This window comes from Anolis carolinensis, chromosome 2 (genome assembly GCF_035594765.1).
Source record: "Anolis carolinensis isolate JA03-04 chromosome 2, rAnoCar3.1.pri, whole genome shotgun sequence".
NCBI classification, from domain to species: domain Eukaryota; kingdom Metazoa; phylum Chordata; class Lepidosauria; order Squamata; family Dactyloidae; genus Anolis; species Anolis carolinensis.
Window position 1 is genome coordinate 175,886,467 of NC_085842.1, and position 18,059 is coordinate 175,904,525.

At 40.3% G+C, this 18,059-nt stretch overlaps 1 protein-coding gene across 1 annotated transcript in view; it reads right to left on the reverse strand.

Annotated features, from left to right (window-relative positions):
• cacng4 (calcium voltage-gated channel auxiliary subunit gamma 4) overlaps nucleotides 1-18,059 on the reverse strand; it is a 119,606-nt gene that overhangs the window by 12,021 nt on the left and 89,526 nt on the right. Inside the window, exons 2-3 of the mRNA XM_003224436.4 lie at nucleotides 14,177-14,260; nucleotides 772-912 (exon numbers count right to left, since the gene is read on the reverse strand). Of these exons, the coding sequence (XP_003224484.1) occupies nucleotides 772-912; nucleotides 14,177-14,260 (225 nt within the window). The remainder of the gene's footprint in view (nucleotides 1-771; nucleotides 913-14,176; nucleotides 14,261-18,059) is intronic.

Consider the following 18,059-nt stretch of genomic DNA (forward strand, 5'->3'; position numbering starts at 1 on the left):
ACAGAAGATACTAGCCCTATGTGACAGAGCATGGGGTATACTACCTTGAGCTTCTTAATAAAATACATGATTGTACAAAGCTCTTTCCCTTCATCATCAGAATGCTGTCTGACGAAAAAGCTGAGATCCAGCAAAAGGTATGGATCAATTATTTGCTTTCCTCTACCCTTTCTTCTACAGACCCCAGTGCCACCAAATCAGAGTGGGAAGGGACACTGGGGAGTATAAATGTTAGTAAATATTGGAGAGAAGTACCACTGCATCTACTTCCTTTACTGCTGTCAGAATTTCATTGGCTCCTGATTTAACCTATAGTAAAGGTAAAGGTTTTCCCCTGACATTAAGTCTAGTCGTGTCTAACTATGACGGTTGGTGCTCATCTTCATTTCTAAGCCAAAGAGCCGCTGTTTTCCATAGGCAACTCCAAGGTCATGTGGCTGGCATGACTGCATGGAACACCGTTACCTTCCTGCTGGAGCGGTACCTATTGATCTACTCACATTTGCATGTTTTCGAACTGCTAGGTTGGCAGAAGCTGGGGCTAACACCAGGAGCTCACCCCACTCCCCGTATTTGAACCGCCGATCTTTCAGTCAGCAAGTTCAGCAGCTCAGCGATTTAATCTGCTACGCCATCAGGGGCCCCAGATTTAACCTATAATAATCCATTATTTGCATGTACTATTTCTGGATCATCAGCTCCCCCCTCTCCACCCATGAACAGCAGTTTGAAAATTAAAGATGAAAAGAGGGATTGTAGGAGATCACTTACCTGCTGCAACAAAAAGGATCCCAGCGCTGAGGATGATGTTGTTCTTGCTGCTGTAAATCCTGCCAGCTCCGATGCAGAGCCCTCCAAGTAAGAGTAATATTGTGCTTAGGATAGGAAATACACTGGAGGCACGGACAATACCTGGGAGAGACAAAGAGAGAAAAAGCTAGAAAAGGGCCTGTGCAACCTTACAATTAGTTCTCTAACCCTTTCATCAAATGTAATTCTCTGGCCACTACAAAGCCTATTGTCACCACCCCATACAAGATGAGAATTTACTTATTTTGATTTATACTAAGCTCCTCATGCTCATTATTGGGGCAGCTTAGAATAAGATATTAAAAATACCATAACAACAAATGCATTGAAATGGGCAATAACAGCAAAGTTATGAAATCAGCATGAGAAATAATACTTGTATTTGGAGAAACGCTTGGAGCAGAGAGCCTCAAGTAATGAGTGTAACAAAAAATAAAATGAGGCACAAAAGCAATATGGCGTCCATTTGCTTATGTGTTTTACAATTTCTGCCTGGAAATGTGGGGTTATTAGCATAATCAGCTTTCCAAAGCCACTGTGTGTGGAAACATATTCTGACAAGCTACCAGCTGAAGAGGTTATAAAGAATAACCCACAAATTAATGCAGGGGAAAGCAATGAAAAATGTATGAGATGGCTACTGGCTGTGTAATGCCACACAAGCAGCATTACAAGCAGCCCCTTGATATATGCAAATACGGATAATTAAGCCCTATACCTCTATGACAGGGATCTTGGAATCTGCCCCACCCCACTTACTCATCTCTTCGGCTGGAGTTAGACATGTGGGACATTCACCCTGGCTTTTAAGAAGAAAGATGTTTACAAGATGGTTATAAGGAGCATTTGATTCCACCCCCACCCCCTTTGTGAGCAGCACTTAAGAATCTTTTGTGCCTCGTTCGCTTGCAGAATTGGATGACTGATACCGAATCCTGTTGTTCTCGCCCACAGAATTCAACCCAGCCTTCATGTCTTTCTTTCTGTAGACCAGCTCCCCCTTCCTCCTTGCTGAATTCAACAATGGAGTTGTGGAGGCACAAGAAAGGAAGCAACAGAAAGGGCATGGGGAAGCCAGGAAAAATGGAGGTGATTGAAGGAGACCAAGCCCATGGGGTACAGTCAAAGATAAGAGCAAGAAAGGACCATTGATGCTGGAAAGCCCAGAAGAGGGCAACACACCAGCCTTTGAAGAAAGAGATCAAACAAAATTTCAAGCCTAGAAAATCGACAATAGCACAAGAGATCAATGGTCTGTTCTTTGCTTGCTTGTTCTTGATTTCTTTTTGGTGGATTTTAATTGGCATCTTTCTCTTTGTTACTCCAAAGGATATACTGCAATTGCTCCAATAAAGGCTTAGTGTTTCTCAAGGGAATTGCCCCAGTCCAGGGCTCATGAGAAGGCTTCTACAAGCTAAAAAAGTTTTCCAGGTTAAATATACGGTGTAACAAGGTCAAGAGGAGTTTTCAAATGGCCAATATCACCATAGGCTATCTTGACAAAGGGGCTATTTTATGCCTTCTCTATTCTCTTATGGCATTTGCTGCATCTTTCTTGAGGAACAATATCCATAGTGAACTTTATACACATTCTCAATACCATCATCTTATGTTTAGTTGATATGACCAGCTTGGTAGGTAAAAGAAATAGGGATTTTCCAATATAGAGGGAAAGCAAGAGAGTGAAGGGATCTAGCAGCGCCTTTGAAATGAATTGATTTATTTCAGCATAAGCTTTCACGGGCACAGTCCAATTCATCAAATACATGGAGTGATGCTTCTGTGGACAGAGAGATATATAAATGGGGCAGAAAGGGAGGTGAATATGGAGTGTAATGGAACACAAGATATCCTGATGTGGTGATGGATCTGGTCCTCTATATCCACAGATTCTTCATCCATAGATTCATCTAGTCACAGCTTGAATAGGGAGTGCCTTCACATAATCTTCCAAAAAGCATTTTGATTTTGCCATGTTATATCATGGACACGATTTAACTGCACCATTGTATACAATGGGGTGAGTATCTATAGATTTTGGTATCCATGCGGGATCCTGGAACCAAACCAAGGGTCCACTGCCTTGTCTCAACAAATTATCAAGACTTCTCTTTACTGGACATGGGTTAACCTGCCTATCTATGCTTGTAAGCAAAACCAATCACCCACATTTGTCCTTTTAACTAGTATTCATTACCATAACCGAGATTACACTTGTCACTCCATCAACATATAGCACGTTTGGCATTTCTATTTACATTTCAAACTCTTCTTTCTCTCTATTTTAATAATCTCAGTAAATTTAAAAGGCTCTATTAGATCCCTTCTCTCCTTCACTTCAAAACTGTTTCCGTCGGAATATGATCATACACAGTAAGACCACTGGTCCAGGAAATCTAGTGAATCTGCATGGGCAGCGAATCAAAGTTGGATTTTACTGCTGTTCCTCCCATAGCTGTCCTGTTTTTGCATGAGAGCTTTGTCGTTGCCAAACCTTTGAAAACCCTGGGTCTATCACCACCACCAGGATGCTAAACGACTTGGGGCAACTGCAAAAGAAACAGCATAAACCCAATAGTGGATTTGTCACTGCTAGAGCAGCAAAACTACCAGCCATCTGGGAACTGGCCCATTTGGCCTAGTACTGAGAGTGGCTCTCTGAGGTCTCAAGTAGGAGTCTTTCCTCTTTCTGTCAAAAAGCTTGGACCTTTTGACACACAAAGAGAATGCCTCCATGCTTTACTGCTGAGAGATATCCAGGCCATATTGTTTCATCCAAACAGAGCACAGTTCCCTTTACCCATAATGTTTCCATTTAAGCTATATATAAAAGTATTTTCTTCCAATAGGCAGTGCCTGAGGTCTACCAAAGATAGAGTGGACCCACAGCTGACCTAAATTTGGGTCAATACTGGCTGTGTGAAAGACTTCAATGAAAGTAAATATAGTGGCTGGAAAGATGAATACTCTGAAGTAGATCTCAGATCTGAGGAAGAATTTATCTCAAGGATGAATTAACGTGTTTCAATAAGGGAAAGAGACCAAAATCCTGTATTGCAAGAATTCCGTACCCTGTAGGCATGACTGAGATGACATGTTTGCAATCACATTACAAATTGTTTGAAAGCCTTCCTGGCTCCACAGTACAATACTATACACATTTGCTCACACATAAAGCCTACTGTGATCAACTGTACAAACTCTAAGGAAAGTGCGTACAAGAACTCAGGCTTAAGTCCGCCACCCAGTTCCCCCCATTGTTGCCTATGTAACACTGGAAGCCTCCCGTGTTGCTGTGGCAGTGGCTTACGATGCTTCCTCTTCACTTATGCCCTGGAGCCCCGGCTGAAGTAGATCTACGTCATGGGGTGGGAGCTGGCGGACTCTGTGCCACAAGCAAAAAGGGAGCATTGTATGACGGGCAATTTTGACCATCTGAAATTCGCGGGCCTGTCTCTGATCCTGACCCCGCTTAGTTTCCATGATCAGATGAGATCTTCTGTCTTAGCCAGGGATAATATTCTCACACCTCCTAGTAGCAGCGGAATGGACTAATTATGCTAAAAACTTGAATATTTAAAATACATATTCAAATTCTTAGTCTACAAAATGCCACCAATGGAGATATGCCTATTCTACTTGTGATATACTTTTTTGGGGAGGTAAATCTTTAGATGCAGGCCTGTATTGAAGTTCTACTTTCCCCAATATGTTGGCTTCTGGATATACAAACTCATCAGACAGGCTACTTTGCCTGTTATATGCTGCTTGTTCTCCCCTTTCACCATGGAACCCATTACATGACACATGTGTACTTCCAGCTAGGCTCTGAAATGAAAAAGGGAGAGTAAGTGGCGCACGCCACTGTGGCAGCACCATGGGAGGCTTTCCGTATTGCCTTTAAAACAATTGGGAGGAGTGAAGCTGGATGGTTCCGTGGGATGGGGTCCTAGGCAAGTTGGGCGATGGGTTCCCTATGCCCTCCCTATGCCACCACAATGCATGGCGAATCTTGAAGATAATGTGAGAAGGTACTTATTGTAATATAGCTTGTAGAATTCCTTGCAATCATGCTATTTGGACATGATGGGAAATGTATTTCAAGGCACTAAGGAACCAGGTTGTTGAAGGCTGATGAAAATATTGTAAATAATTCTAAGGTATGATCTGATGTGTTTAGATTTTAAATGCAATACACTGGATTTTCTTTCTATCAAGCTGAGTTTACTTGGCCATTTTATTCATAAGAGGAAAAGAGTAAACCCTTCTGTGATATTTTTTCTTATCACATGTAAATCAAGTTTCATGGTACTGGGAATACATATTCCAGAGCTAAAGGCTCTGTGTTCATCCTCAATATTATAATAGTGTTAACAAAATGGAGAGGGTGGGGCAGTGGAGCAAATGTTCCCTGCCTGGTATGAAAGATTGCACCTTCTTTCCTTCTACTACCAATATTGCTTGCTTTACTGTTTGTATTTGTTAGAAATCTATAAAACAAGGGCTCTGCTGTGTGCAATATTCCTGTCATGACCAAATTATAAAGAATACAACTGAGTGCCTCCAAAGAATTAAAACTGCTGTCAAAACATTTGCATAAGAAATGGATCGTGAGCCTGGAGGCAAGCTCTTTTCTTTTTTCAGTCTTTGTATAGCACCTAACATGTGTAGGTACTTTATAAATAATCATAGTGGGAAGCTCTAGTGATGAGGGTGTAGCGGGATGGAGCTAGATTTTTTTCTCTGAAAATGATCTCTAGGTTGCAGGATCAAAATTTTTATGAGGAGGACTACAGCCATGTGACCCATTACCATGAGACAAATAGGAGCAATTCCAGAAGCGATATGTATTCCCCATTCTGTACCCACTGTGATGTATTCTAGCCTCTACCAGCTTCTGCTGAAAACTTCTATGCAACATTGGCTGGCAAACGAGTGTGGGCAAATCATACCCCAGTAAAGGTCCTATTGAGGGGACATACTACACATCTGTGGCAGAATGTGGCAGCTGGACGTTCTTCTCTGTTTCCTTCTGGGCTACAGCAGATGTGTGGCTAAAGTTTGCCATCTACTCAATCCACCAGGACATGCAAGTGACATAATCTAACGACAGACACTGATACCCCAATATTTTCAGCCAACATCGCAAGCAAACGAAGATTGCTTCTAGTATAGTTGCACCTGCTACAATCAAAATGAGAAATTGCATTCCCTTTTCACAATGTCTAGCATCAGCTCTTTCACTCTGCCTGCTCTGAAATCATTTTGCAGACTAATGAATACATTTCGGGATGGTAATAAGTGATCTAATGCCAGTTGAGGCTTTGTGCAGGCATGGGAAGGTGATGATAGTTTTTGTATGTGTGGTAAAGATCACAGAGCTTACTTTTACCATCCATAGGCCATATTTAAATTCAGCACACAGAGGAAGAATGGCTACACTTGTCATTTGTGGCTTATGTAGCTAGAAGCATAGATGGTAAAAAGGAAATACTCCCCATAGCCTTAACCAGAACATTTTGTTTCCACAATACAAATATTGGGCAGTACATATAGGACTAGAAAAAGACAGAACAGAAATCATATGGATAGTGGGTCTATTTACCACCAGGCATAATGAGGTATCCACCTCAGCCATCCCATTCTCCTTGGCACACAATTTTAGACCATTCTATTTGTTATTTTTTACTGCCTAGAATGGGGATAAGTTTGCATCTGTTATTTTCTGCCTTAATACAGTGAAGTAACCTGGCTGGCTTTGGGTGCTGTGTATCTTGAATTTTCTGAATGTAAGCTGCCTCGTCAACAAAACATCATTGGCCAGCCTTGCAGATCCGTATCTATTGCTTAAGTAGATTTTGACAACACTATGGGGCAGTTTGATTTTCCATTTATAGTGCATGTATTCCACACATTCATGATTCACTTCAGTGAATCTAGACAGTCATACCATTTTATACCGCACTTTATTGTCCATTCAACTTGAGATTTCCTTTTCCCATTTCGTAACACTTTGCATTTCGCCTGGGATCTACGAATTAGTCTCCTGTTTTTAACACTGTATCCTGCTTGTTGATTTTAATGATTGTTTTTATTATTGTTGATGTTTTTTACTGGGATAATTGTTTTATTGCTTTGTTACTGTTTTGTTTGTTTTATCGGGCCTGGCCCCATGTAAGCCGCCCCGAGTCCCTTCGGGGAGATGGGGCGGGGTATAAAAATAAAGTTATTATTATTATTATTATACACCTCGATATGTACGCCTTGATTTGGTGTCACTGTGTCAAGCAAAAGCAAATATTATGTAGAGTTGAGAACCCACAGAACAATTTGTTGGAAAGAACTGAATGAAAGGCTAGTGGAGAATGCTTCGGGGTTAGAACCAATATATTATCTGCTTAGATGTATCAGTTGGTATAAATCGTATAAAGTTGGTAGCCAATTACCAGCTACCCATTGAAGAAACCATGGAAGGCATTTTCTTTCATGGTGTGAATGAATCAGAAGAGTAGATGCTTTTAGATGTTCTGATGCTCTTACAAACTCTTACCCAAGGCGGCCATACAATTTTGCTTTTTAATTAAGCTACCTATTCTTTAAATTCATTTGGTTGTCTCCCATTCTCAATATCTAAAAGTCTACATATTTGTTTGTTTTTTTCAAATGAGGTCAATGGATGTGTAAGCTACATCATCAGTTGGTACAAGGAGGATGAAATACTTCCTTTTCTTCTGTGCCTTTCTTGAGCACTCTAGGCCCTTTCTCTTAATTCTCCACCTTAGCTCCAAAATCTCTTTCCTGAACAGTCACCATCAGTAAAGATGTGACTGTATCATGTTGAACTTAAGGCGCTATTTGAACATTGGCAGAGTGTGTAAAGCTACTTCAATGTGCAAAGGCAGCCTCTCCTGGCTACTAACTGGTGACTGGACACATGAGAAAGAAAGTCTTTGCTATCCAAAAAAATCTGAAAACCATTTGTTCTTCGGTTATTTAGCTATATCCAAACTAGTATACACTGGTATAACACATCAACATCATCCTGTCTTTTGTGTTCAAAAGGGAAAAGGCAGAACTACTTAATGCCTTCTTTGCCTCAGTCTTCTCACAAAAAGAAAACTGTCCCCAACCTAAGCAACATGGAGTGGATGAAGGATTAGGGGAAATCCAACACAAAATAGGGAAATAAGTCATCCAGAAATACTTCACTGCTCTAAACTAACTTAAATCCCTAGGGCCAGATCAGCTACATCCAAGAGTATTGAAGGAACTAGCGGAAGTTATTTTGGAACCACTGGCAATAATGTTTGAGAGTTTTTGGAGAAGGGTAGAAGTCCCAGCAGATTGGAGGAGGGCAAAGGTGGTCCCTATCTTCAAGAAAGGAAAAAAGGATAGCTCAAACAATTACCACCCGGTTAGCCTCACATCAATACCAGACAAGATTCTGGAAAAGATCATTAAGGAAGTGGTTCTGCAAACACTTACCGTGTTTCCCCGAAAATAAGACAGTGTCTTATATTATTTTTTACTCCCAAAGATGTGCTAGGTCTTATTTTCAGGGGATGTCTTATTTTTCCATGAAGAAGAATTCACATTTATTGTTGAACAAAAAAGTGAACATTTATTCTATACTGTACAATAGTTGTCATCACAAACCAACATAACCAAACCAGACAAACTGTGACTCCTGTCAAGAATTTCTTGTTACTACCATTATTTCCATATACAACTGGTATGTACATTTACTAATCCTGCATGCTATGGTGTTTTGTTTGGCGGGCGCCAGGCATGCTTCCAAACAAATAGTTTGCTAGGTCTTACTTTCGGGGGAGGCCTTATATTTAGCAATTCAGTAAAACCTCTACTAGGTCTTATTTTTTGGGCATGTCTTATTTTCGGGGAAACAGGGTAGAAACGAATGCGGTAATCGCTAATAGTCGACACGGATTTATCAAAAACAAGTCATGCCAGGCTAATCTGGCATGCATCTGGGAATGCTGTGGATGTAGAGTATCTGGATTTCAGTAAGGCCTTCAACAAGGTCTCCCATAACCTTCTGGCAAACAAAGTAGTCAAATGTGGGCTAGGGAAAACTATGGTTAGGCGGATCTGTAATTGGTTAAGCGAAAGAACCCAAAGGGTGCTCATCAATGCTTCCTCTTCATCCTGAAAAGAAGTGACGAGCAGAGTGCCATAAGCAGGGTTCCATCCTGGGCCCGGTTCTGTTCAACATCTTTATTCAAGACTTACCTTGTTTCCCCAAAAATAAGACAGTGTCTTATATTAATTTTTGCTCCCAAAGATGTGCTAGGTCTTATTTTCAGGGGATGTCTTATTTTTCCATGCAGAAGAATTCACATTTATTGTTGAACAAAAAAAATAACATTATATACTGGCCAGTAGTTGTTATCACAAACCAGCATAATCAGACAAACTGTGAATCCTATCAAGAATTTCTTGTTACTACCATTATTTACATGTACAACAATCTATGGTACATACATTTACCAATCCTGCATGAGCTGGTGTTCTGTTTGGCGGATATGCTTCCAAACACAAACTTTACTAGGTCTTACTTTCGGGGGAGGCCTTATATTTAGCAATTTAGGAAAACCTCTACTAGGTCTTATTTTCTGGGGATGTCTTATTTTCAGGGAAACAGAGTAGTTGAAGGGTTAGAAGGCAAGTGACATCAAATTGGGAGGAATAGCCAATACTCCAGAAGACAGGAACTGAATCCAAAACGATTGTAACAGATTAGAGAGATGGGCTGAAACTAACAAAATGAAGTTCAACAGGGACAAATACTTCACTTAGGCAGAAAAAACAAAATGCAAAGATGCAGAACGGGGGAGGCCTGGCTCGACAGCAGTACATGTGAATAAGATCTTGGAGTCCTCATGGAGAACAAGTTAAATATGAGCCAACAATGTGATGTGGCAGCAAAAAAAGTTAATGGGATTTTGGCTTGTATAAATAGGATTCTAGTGTCTAGACCCAGGGAATTCATGCTCCCCCTCTAATCTGCCTTGGTCAGACCACACCTGGAATTACACTGTGTCTAATTCTGGGCACTGCAGTTGAAGGGAGATGTTGACAATGTGTCCAGTGGAGGGCGACTAAAATGATCAAGGGTCCGAAGAACAAGCCCTATGAGGGGAGGCTTAAAGAACTGGGCATGTTTAACCTGCAGTAGAGAAGGCTGAGAGGAGACATGATAGCTATGTATAAATATGTGAGGGGAAGTCATAGGGAGGAGGGAGCAAGCTTGTTTTTTGCTGCCCTGGAGACTAGGATGTGGAACAACAGCTTCAAACTGCAGGAAAGGAGATTCCACCTGAACATCAGGAAGAACTTCCTCATTGTGAGAGCTGTTCAGCAGTGGAACTCTCTGCCCCAGAGTGTGGTGGAGGCACCTTCTTTGGAGGCTTTTAAGCAGAGGCTGGATGGCCATCTGTTGGGGGTGCTTTGAATATGATTTCCCTGCTTCTTGCCAGGGGGTTGGACTGGATGGCCCATGAGGTCTCTTCCAACTCTAGGATTCAATTATTCTAAGTGCATTGCTTTACTCTTACTACACTCAGCTTGATTTCCCATTTAATTGCCCAGGGCCAGAAGGCAGTCTTTAAAATTATATATTGCCTTCTCTCATCGAAAGTTAACATGGGCACCATAAATGAATATTAATGGTAGGGAGGAGAGGAGGGATTTAACATTCTGCCTTGTGCTGTGGGTTGAATCTGGATCAGGGCATTCAATTTTCATTACCAAGGTAGCCCACTCTGAAAAACATGTCCCTGGCCCCTTTCTACATTGCCATGTAAAATCCAAGTTATCTGGTTTGAACTGGAATATATGGCAGTGTATACTCATATAATCCAGTGCAAAGCAGATAATCTGGACTATATGGCTGGGTAGAAGGGGGGCTGTGCAAAGGAAGAAGACCGGTTTTGGCAATGCAAAATGCAGGTGCAATGGACTTGATTTAGATCAGGACCACATATGGAGGTCAAGTTTTTTAACTCCCCATCTCTTTCTACTATAGAGCCAAGGTAGACTGGGTTCTGCACATTTAATTTTGCATGATGTCGGAGAAAAACATAGCTGTCAAACACATTTTAGAGCAACATGTTTGAAGAACTCCTTGAGGAACACTCCCAGTCCCCTTGTGTTTCTTCCATTCTGAAAAGTTCACCTGTAAATATGGCCTCTTCACTCCCTTAACTCTGCCTCAAGTATGCACCTGAAGATCTTCTTACCTCTCTAGATGCTCTTACTGATTCTCATTACTTTAAGTACAGCAAGGGAGAGACAACAATACTTACAAGTTCAAAAAACAAAAACAGATAGAAAGATTCATTGTTCCCCATAGTATTCACATGCCTTTCTTTTATCTCCTAGTTTCTCTTTTATTATGAGAATTTCATAGTTTTTTTTGGTGTGTTACAAAATACTGGAAAACTTGTAAAATGGGAGATGACACGATGTTAATATGGAGCTGCATAATGAAATGCCTAGCTCTGCATAAATTTCTTCTTATAATGAGTTATCCTTTGCAGATAACTCATAAGTGTCACAATGTTATCATGTTGCAGTTGGTCCTCCACATTTGCAGGTTTCACTTTTGCAGATTTGATTAATTATGATCTCTCTCTCTTGGAATCTTTAGGTCCTCCATTGCAATTCTATGGTCACCTTCTGGAAGAGGTTAACCATAGGGCTGGATCAGAGAACCTAGAAATTCTTTCTCTAGGCATTCGCAGGTCCTCCTGGAATATGGAATATGTTGTTGTTTATTTGTTTCCGACTCTTCATGACCTCATGGATCAGTCCAAGTCAGAGCTACCAAGCCATGGCCCCATGGCCACCACTGGCTTCTTCAAGGTCAAGCCAGTCACTTCAAGGATACTATCCATCCATCCATCCTGCTCTTGGTCGGCCCCTCTTCCTTTTTCCTTCTATTTTCTCCAGCATCAGTATCTTCTCCAAGATATCCTGTTGTCTCATTATGTGGCCAAAGTACCTCATCTTAGCCTCTAATATCTTTCCCTCCAGTAAGCAGTCAGGTATTATTTCCTGGATTATGTACTGGTTGGATCTCAGAATTTTCCTCCAACACCACAGTTCAAAAGCGTTCATCTTCCTTCACTCAGCCTTCCTTATGGTCCAGCACTCGCATCCATAGGTTATTATGGAGAATACCATTGCTTTAACTATGCGAATATGAATTTTTAGTTGTGTGATGCCTAATTTGTTGTAGTGTACCACTATTGTCTGATGTTGATGTCTAACATTTTATTATTTGATTTATGGTTTGTTTATTTGGTCACACTTTATGGCATTGAATGTTTGCTGCTGTATGTTGTGAAGTGCCCTGAGTGGGGATTGGGGAGACAGGGCGGGATAGAAATAAAGTTTTATTATTACAGTAGAGTCTCACTTATCCAACACTCGCTTATCCAACGTTCTGGATTATCCAACACATTTTTGTAGTCAATGTTTTCAATACATCATGATATTTTGGTGCTAAATTCGTAAATACAGTAATTACTACATAGCATTACTGTGTATTGAACTACTTTTTCTGTCAAATTTGTTGTATAACATGATGTTTTGGTGCTTAATTTATAAAATCATAACCTCATTTAATGTTTAATAGGCTTTCCCTTAATCTCTCCTTATTATCCAACATATTCGCTTATCCAACATTCTGCCGGCCCGTTTACGTTGGATAAGCGAGACTCTACTGTATTATTATTATTATTATTATTATTATTATTATTATTAATTACTTCTATGGACAACTTCTGGCAGAAGTTAACAAAAAAGTTGCACTGGAGGACTATAGATTCCTAGAGAGATGTTCTTTCAGGTTAAAAAAATTGTTTCCCCCCCACTTTTGCCGGGGTTCTGTGCTTCTAATTCCAAGTGAATGTGGAGGGATGACTGTACATAGCAGGCATGGAGAAACTTCGGCCCTCCAGGTTGTTAGAAATTGTCGGAGTTGAAGTCCAAAACACATGGAGGGCTAAAGTTTGCTCATGCCTGCTATATACATTGCTGTGCTCTCCATACTAAATGACTGACTGGTGTAGGCAGGATTAGGAAGCCAATATGGAAATGCTAAAACAACATGTGGACAACAGTATACAAGATGTCCATTTTGAGCAGCAGCCTTGTGCTGAATGTAACCTTCAGTGCTGCTCATTGACTGTAGAGGGATGTTTACCTCTTTGTTAGAGAGATATATTATCATACGTTATTATCAGAATTTCATAATTTGATTTTTCAGTTCCTCCCCCAACTACTCTATGGTAATCTAATATCAATCTGACTGCAGTCTCAAAGTATGAAAGGTAACTGTTCTCTCATTTTGAAAAGTGAGCAGTATTATCAATTGGCAATTGGAACTCATTGCTTGAGAATGGGATATTGGAGTCATGGAAAGTCTAATTTTATAAATGTTGTTTTCTGCTTCACAGAAATAGTTATCATTGTGAGTAAATGGGAGTCAGATTCCATAGTTCTTGCTGCCATTGTTGAGTGGGATGTGTAAGGCTTATCACTGTGTCCAGAGGCAAGAGAATCTATTCTCTTCTTCATCCCACTTTAAATTACATTTCCCCCTACCCCTTAATCTTAAATCCTGAAGGGTTGAGACTGAGCACGAGAAAGGCACGTGATTCTGTTCTTAAGCATTCATAAAGTGGCCTAAGGCGGAACTGATTGCTAATCTCTGTACTATGTTTCATCAGCACAATATCCTCAATATTGTGACACAGCATGTTATTATGTGCATGTCATTGCCTGTATAAAGTACTGAAATATTCATAAGACCTATATCAAGACAGAATGCAGTTTCTAACATGGAAATGTGTATTTTCAATAAAACACAATACTGTTAATTAACATTTTCCTCTCATGAGTTACACGTAAATGATGAGAAATAAGGCAACCATTCACATAATTCCAAGCACTTAAAGAAGATGGGATGCGTTATTTGCCTTTATAAGTCACAAAACACATCAGCAATTGTCCCAAATTTTATATTCAAATTAGAGTTTTCCTGAACATCTTCCAGTTTTGTTTTTTATTCTCTGCTGGTATAAATGTATGAATGAACTCCTATGACAGGATGAACATTCCAAAAACTTTCAATCTATCCTTTTTATATATTTTCAGATTGTTGGAATTTTGAAGTCTAAATTAGGATTTCAAAGTCTGTTGGATCCAGATTTCTAGTATTAGATAAAGAGAACCAACGGGATTGTTAAATCCAGCTGATTTATTCCAAAAAGAGATAAATCCCAAGCAACCCCTGCCTCTGCCTCCAATGCTTGCTTAAGGATATATCTGATTAACTTACGGAGAAGATATTCTGAGCTATCATGGTCGTAGTCATTGTCTTCAGGGAAGTGGTTGATCCGAAAACAATGTCCTCTATATATCCCTGGAAAGGAATACAAACACTAGGTTAGAATGCTTGGAAGAAAAGCCTTTCTGATATGAAACAATGAAGATTTGTTTGTTAGTTCTTTCATCTTTAGCAGGGGGGAAGCAAACAGGAGTCAAAGGTTGCACAAAATGCTTTCTTGTGGCAGAGATCCTTGGCTTCTCTTATTAAAGCAGCAATAGAGAACGTGTGACCTTCCGGACACTGTTGGATTGCATCTCCTCTGATACTTCACCACTGAATATGCTGGTTTAGGCTGTATACACTGCAATCCAACAACATTCAGAGAATCAAGAACACTCTGTAGGTGGTTTCCTACAGAGTGTTGTATGGCTACTTTTTCCAGCATTTTTTTGGTCTGTTTTTTTTAAATACATTTCTACTGGTAATGATGGCATGCTGAAGTAGCTCCCTTTGTATGATCAAAGTCACAAATGTATACATGTTGCATCTTGAGCCAGGCCCTTGAAACAGCACCTCACTTTCTATTGCCACAAATAAGAGAGAAAACAATGTGCAAAGTCACAAAATGAACATCACTGATACCCTTTGAATGAAAGTAGCCCCACATCTTCCTTTAGTATTCTCACACTTGTTTTCCCAAGGAGTTTTCTTCATACCACACCTGATGCTTCGACTCATCACTTTCAAGAGACCAGTACTTAAAATGTACATTTGCTTTGCTGAAGGTAGCCCTGCCTGTTGGGAAAAAACTCAGTGAGGGAAAGCTGAAGCCCATTTCCAGCTCCTTATGTTAATAGATGATATATAGAGGGCTGCATGACTGGTATTCTTAGCTAAGGCAGCAGAATTCTGTTAGGCAGTTTGGTGAGGTTCTTGGAAATCTAAAAAGCTCCTTTTCGCTCACATTTGTCTGTCACACTTGGGATCACTTTACCACATTACAAATCCCAGGACTCTGTAGGCAGTAGCTATGGCAGCTAAAGTGCTAGCAAATTGTTCTATCTCTCTGTAGATAGATTTTTTTGATGTTAGGACCTTAACATGTGTTAAATGGATAAGTGTGATGAGGTCCTTAGTCTAAAAAAGAGATGGATGAAATTTGTCATTTTTTTCCTGGATAGTAATCTCTGAACATGGATCAAAAGTACAATTTCACTTCTGTACTGAAAATGGCATAACAGCCCCACTGTATCTAAAACCGATTTAGAAGGGAGACACTCCTACCCCATTCAGCATCTGCTGCTATAAAGAGTTGCCCTGCTCTGCCTAATGGTAGGGCCAGGCCTGGATTAAGGACTTCATCAGATGGGAAAAAGTGCCCATCTTATGACATTTTGACCTCTAATCAGGGAGAGAGCTCACCGGATCACATCACATGATATTGATCTACTTCCCTTCGACCCCCTGTCGGATTTACCACCATCCGTGGTGAATCTCCCCACTATTGCCCAGATCGGAGACCTCAATGTAATGAGGTTCTTAGAATCATGAGGCTCCCGTCATAGAATATTACACATCAATCCACAATTGAGACCTAACATTTATCCGCCCCGCCCCCTCTGTTTTTCTTTCTTTCTTTTTTACAACTATTGAAAACAGTTCTAAAAGATGCAAATCCAGTATTGGAATTCATTTTATTTCCCTGTGTCAACTGCTTCTCTGGTAGCTTTCATGTGCTTAGCACTTTCAGTTCTAGCTTAAGAAGACGTGAACTCAATCAATGCAGTGGCTGCCTTATGTGGGCTTTAGGTGCACATGGTCAGGCTATAGCTTGTGGATTTACTTTACTGCTTGCAATAATAGCTGTGAGAAGATGCTAATCCAAAGGATTTCCAGAATCCTTTGTGGGCTTACTAAACACACTGCTGAGATTGGCATAGGGCTGTTTTAGCTCTGGTGCTGCCAGGCTTTATTCATGACCATGTTTTACTGCTACACTATATACACTGTATAGCAAATGCTGGTAGCCAAGTGACACCAGTAGGGTGTGTAAAATGAGGCTCCAGGGATTGTCACAAAATGCAGTAAATGGAGCACAAATGAACAGAGTTAGGATTGAGTGAAAGGATTTTTGTCCATCTACACTGTTTTCCATAATCTGCAAAATCCTGATTTGCCCCAAATGCTTTCCAGGAGGCATGAGCGGAGCAATTTTGTGATACCCCCCCCCCCCCCCAGTCCTGGAGTGGACTAATATTTAAGGGATGTACAGTCCATGCTGATGGGTTCTGCAGTTGAATAGTCTGAAGTATAAGTTCAAGGTACAAATAAAGAGCTTCCCACTATTGAAGCCAATTGTGTGCATGAAAACCTATGCCAAACATTCCAAAAAATTTATTAGGCTTTCTTCGATGTTCAAGTTTATATGGTCGTTCCTTATTCAGACAAAAATACTGCTTCATTAGTGGTCCCAGTCATCCCTTAGCATGAAGTTTGCTATTTCCATAGGTGAGAGGCCACACAGCTTTTTGTAGTTTTCCTTGTAAATCGAATTGTTTCTGTGAAGGTGGAAAAATGAAGGGATAGGTCCTCCCTAAAGATATCAAAACCCATAAGGAAGAATACAGTCCTTGACAGCATTAACTTGAACTACATAGAGCTTTACAGGTCATAAACAACACTTTGAATTGAGTTGGAAATAGACTGGTAGCCAGTGGAACTGAAACAAGGGAATTGCATTTTTGTTAATTACACAAGCATTTTCAATTTTAACAACTTAATCATGTAACTTCTATGCATGATGCACTTGACCTTCAAATATTTTCATTTCCAGTTCCCAGAGGCTCTACCCTGTTTCCCCCAAAATAAAATCTACCCCGAAAATAAGACCTATCAGAATTTTTCAGCAATTCTGAAGATGCTCAAAATATAAGCGTTATTTCAAAAATAAGCCCTAGATATAGTTCATTTAAAAGTCAATTTGGAAAAATAAGACTGACACTGAAAACAAGCTCTAGAGCATCTTTTGGAGAAAAAATTAATATAAGACCCTGTATTGTTTTGGGAGAAACAGGGTAGTGACAAAGTCAGTATGGTCAGCAGTACAAGATTATGACAGTGAGTGTAACCCAAAACCTTTGGGGTGCCAAATAATCCCTACTATGGTCTTCATATTATAAGAGGCACAATGCTGCAATTGAGATGGCATTCTCACACTCAGTGCTCCAACTATGTGGAACATATCGCAGTATATTGACTTGGCAGGATTGTGTTTACATCACACAGTATGTCCTAAATATCTGCATATGGAGCTAGGCAGCACCGAACCATATACATGTAGGCAATGGGCCCCTGTTATCCACTGAGTTTCGGTTCCAGAAGCCCATGTGAATACCAACATTTGTGGATGCTTAAGTCCCGTTACATACAAATGGCATCCTTTATATAAAATGGCAAACAGCTCAAATTAATGTCAGAAAGAGCCTAAGGATTGTGAAATGGTGGGAAGCTACCGCAAGGCATGCCTACACATAAGTACAGAACAAAATCAATGTTTGTTTTTTGGGGTTTTCCTTGTAATATGTATGATCCATGGTTGGTTGAATGGACACAGAGACTGAATGTACTGCCCCAAACTAACTGATAAGCCACTAAAGCTACCTTGCATGGCTATTCCATAATTTGTTGTCAACAAGCAGACTAAGAGAAACATCTATGAGGACATAGCCAGATATGAAGTGATCAAATAACTGTTAAAACCCCTGGAGGAACCTGGCCGACCTCAGCATTGACATCATCAATTTGCATCTAGCAGTGAGGAGGTAATCATATGCTTCTCCAAGCTTCTTGCAAAGAATGGAATGGACAAGGCTGCATGGCTTCAGAGATTTTT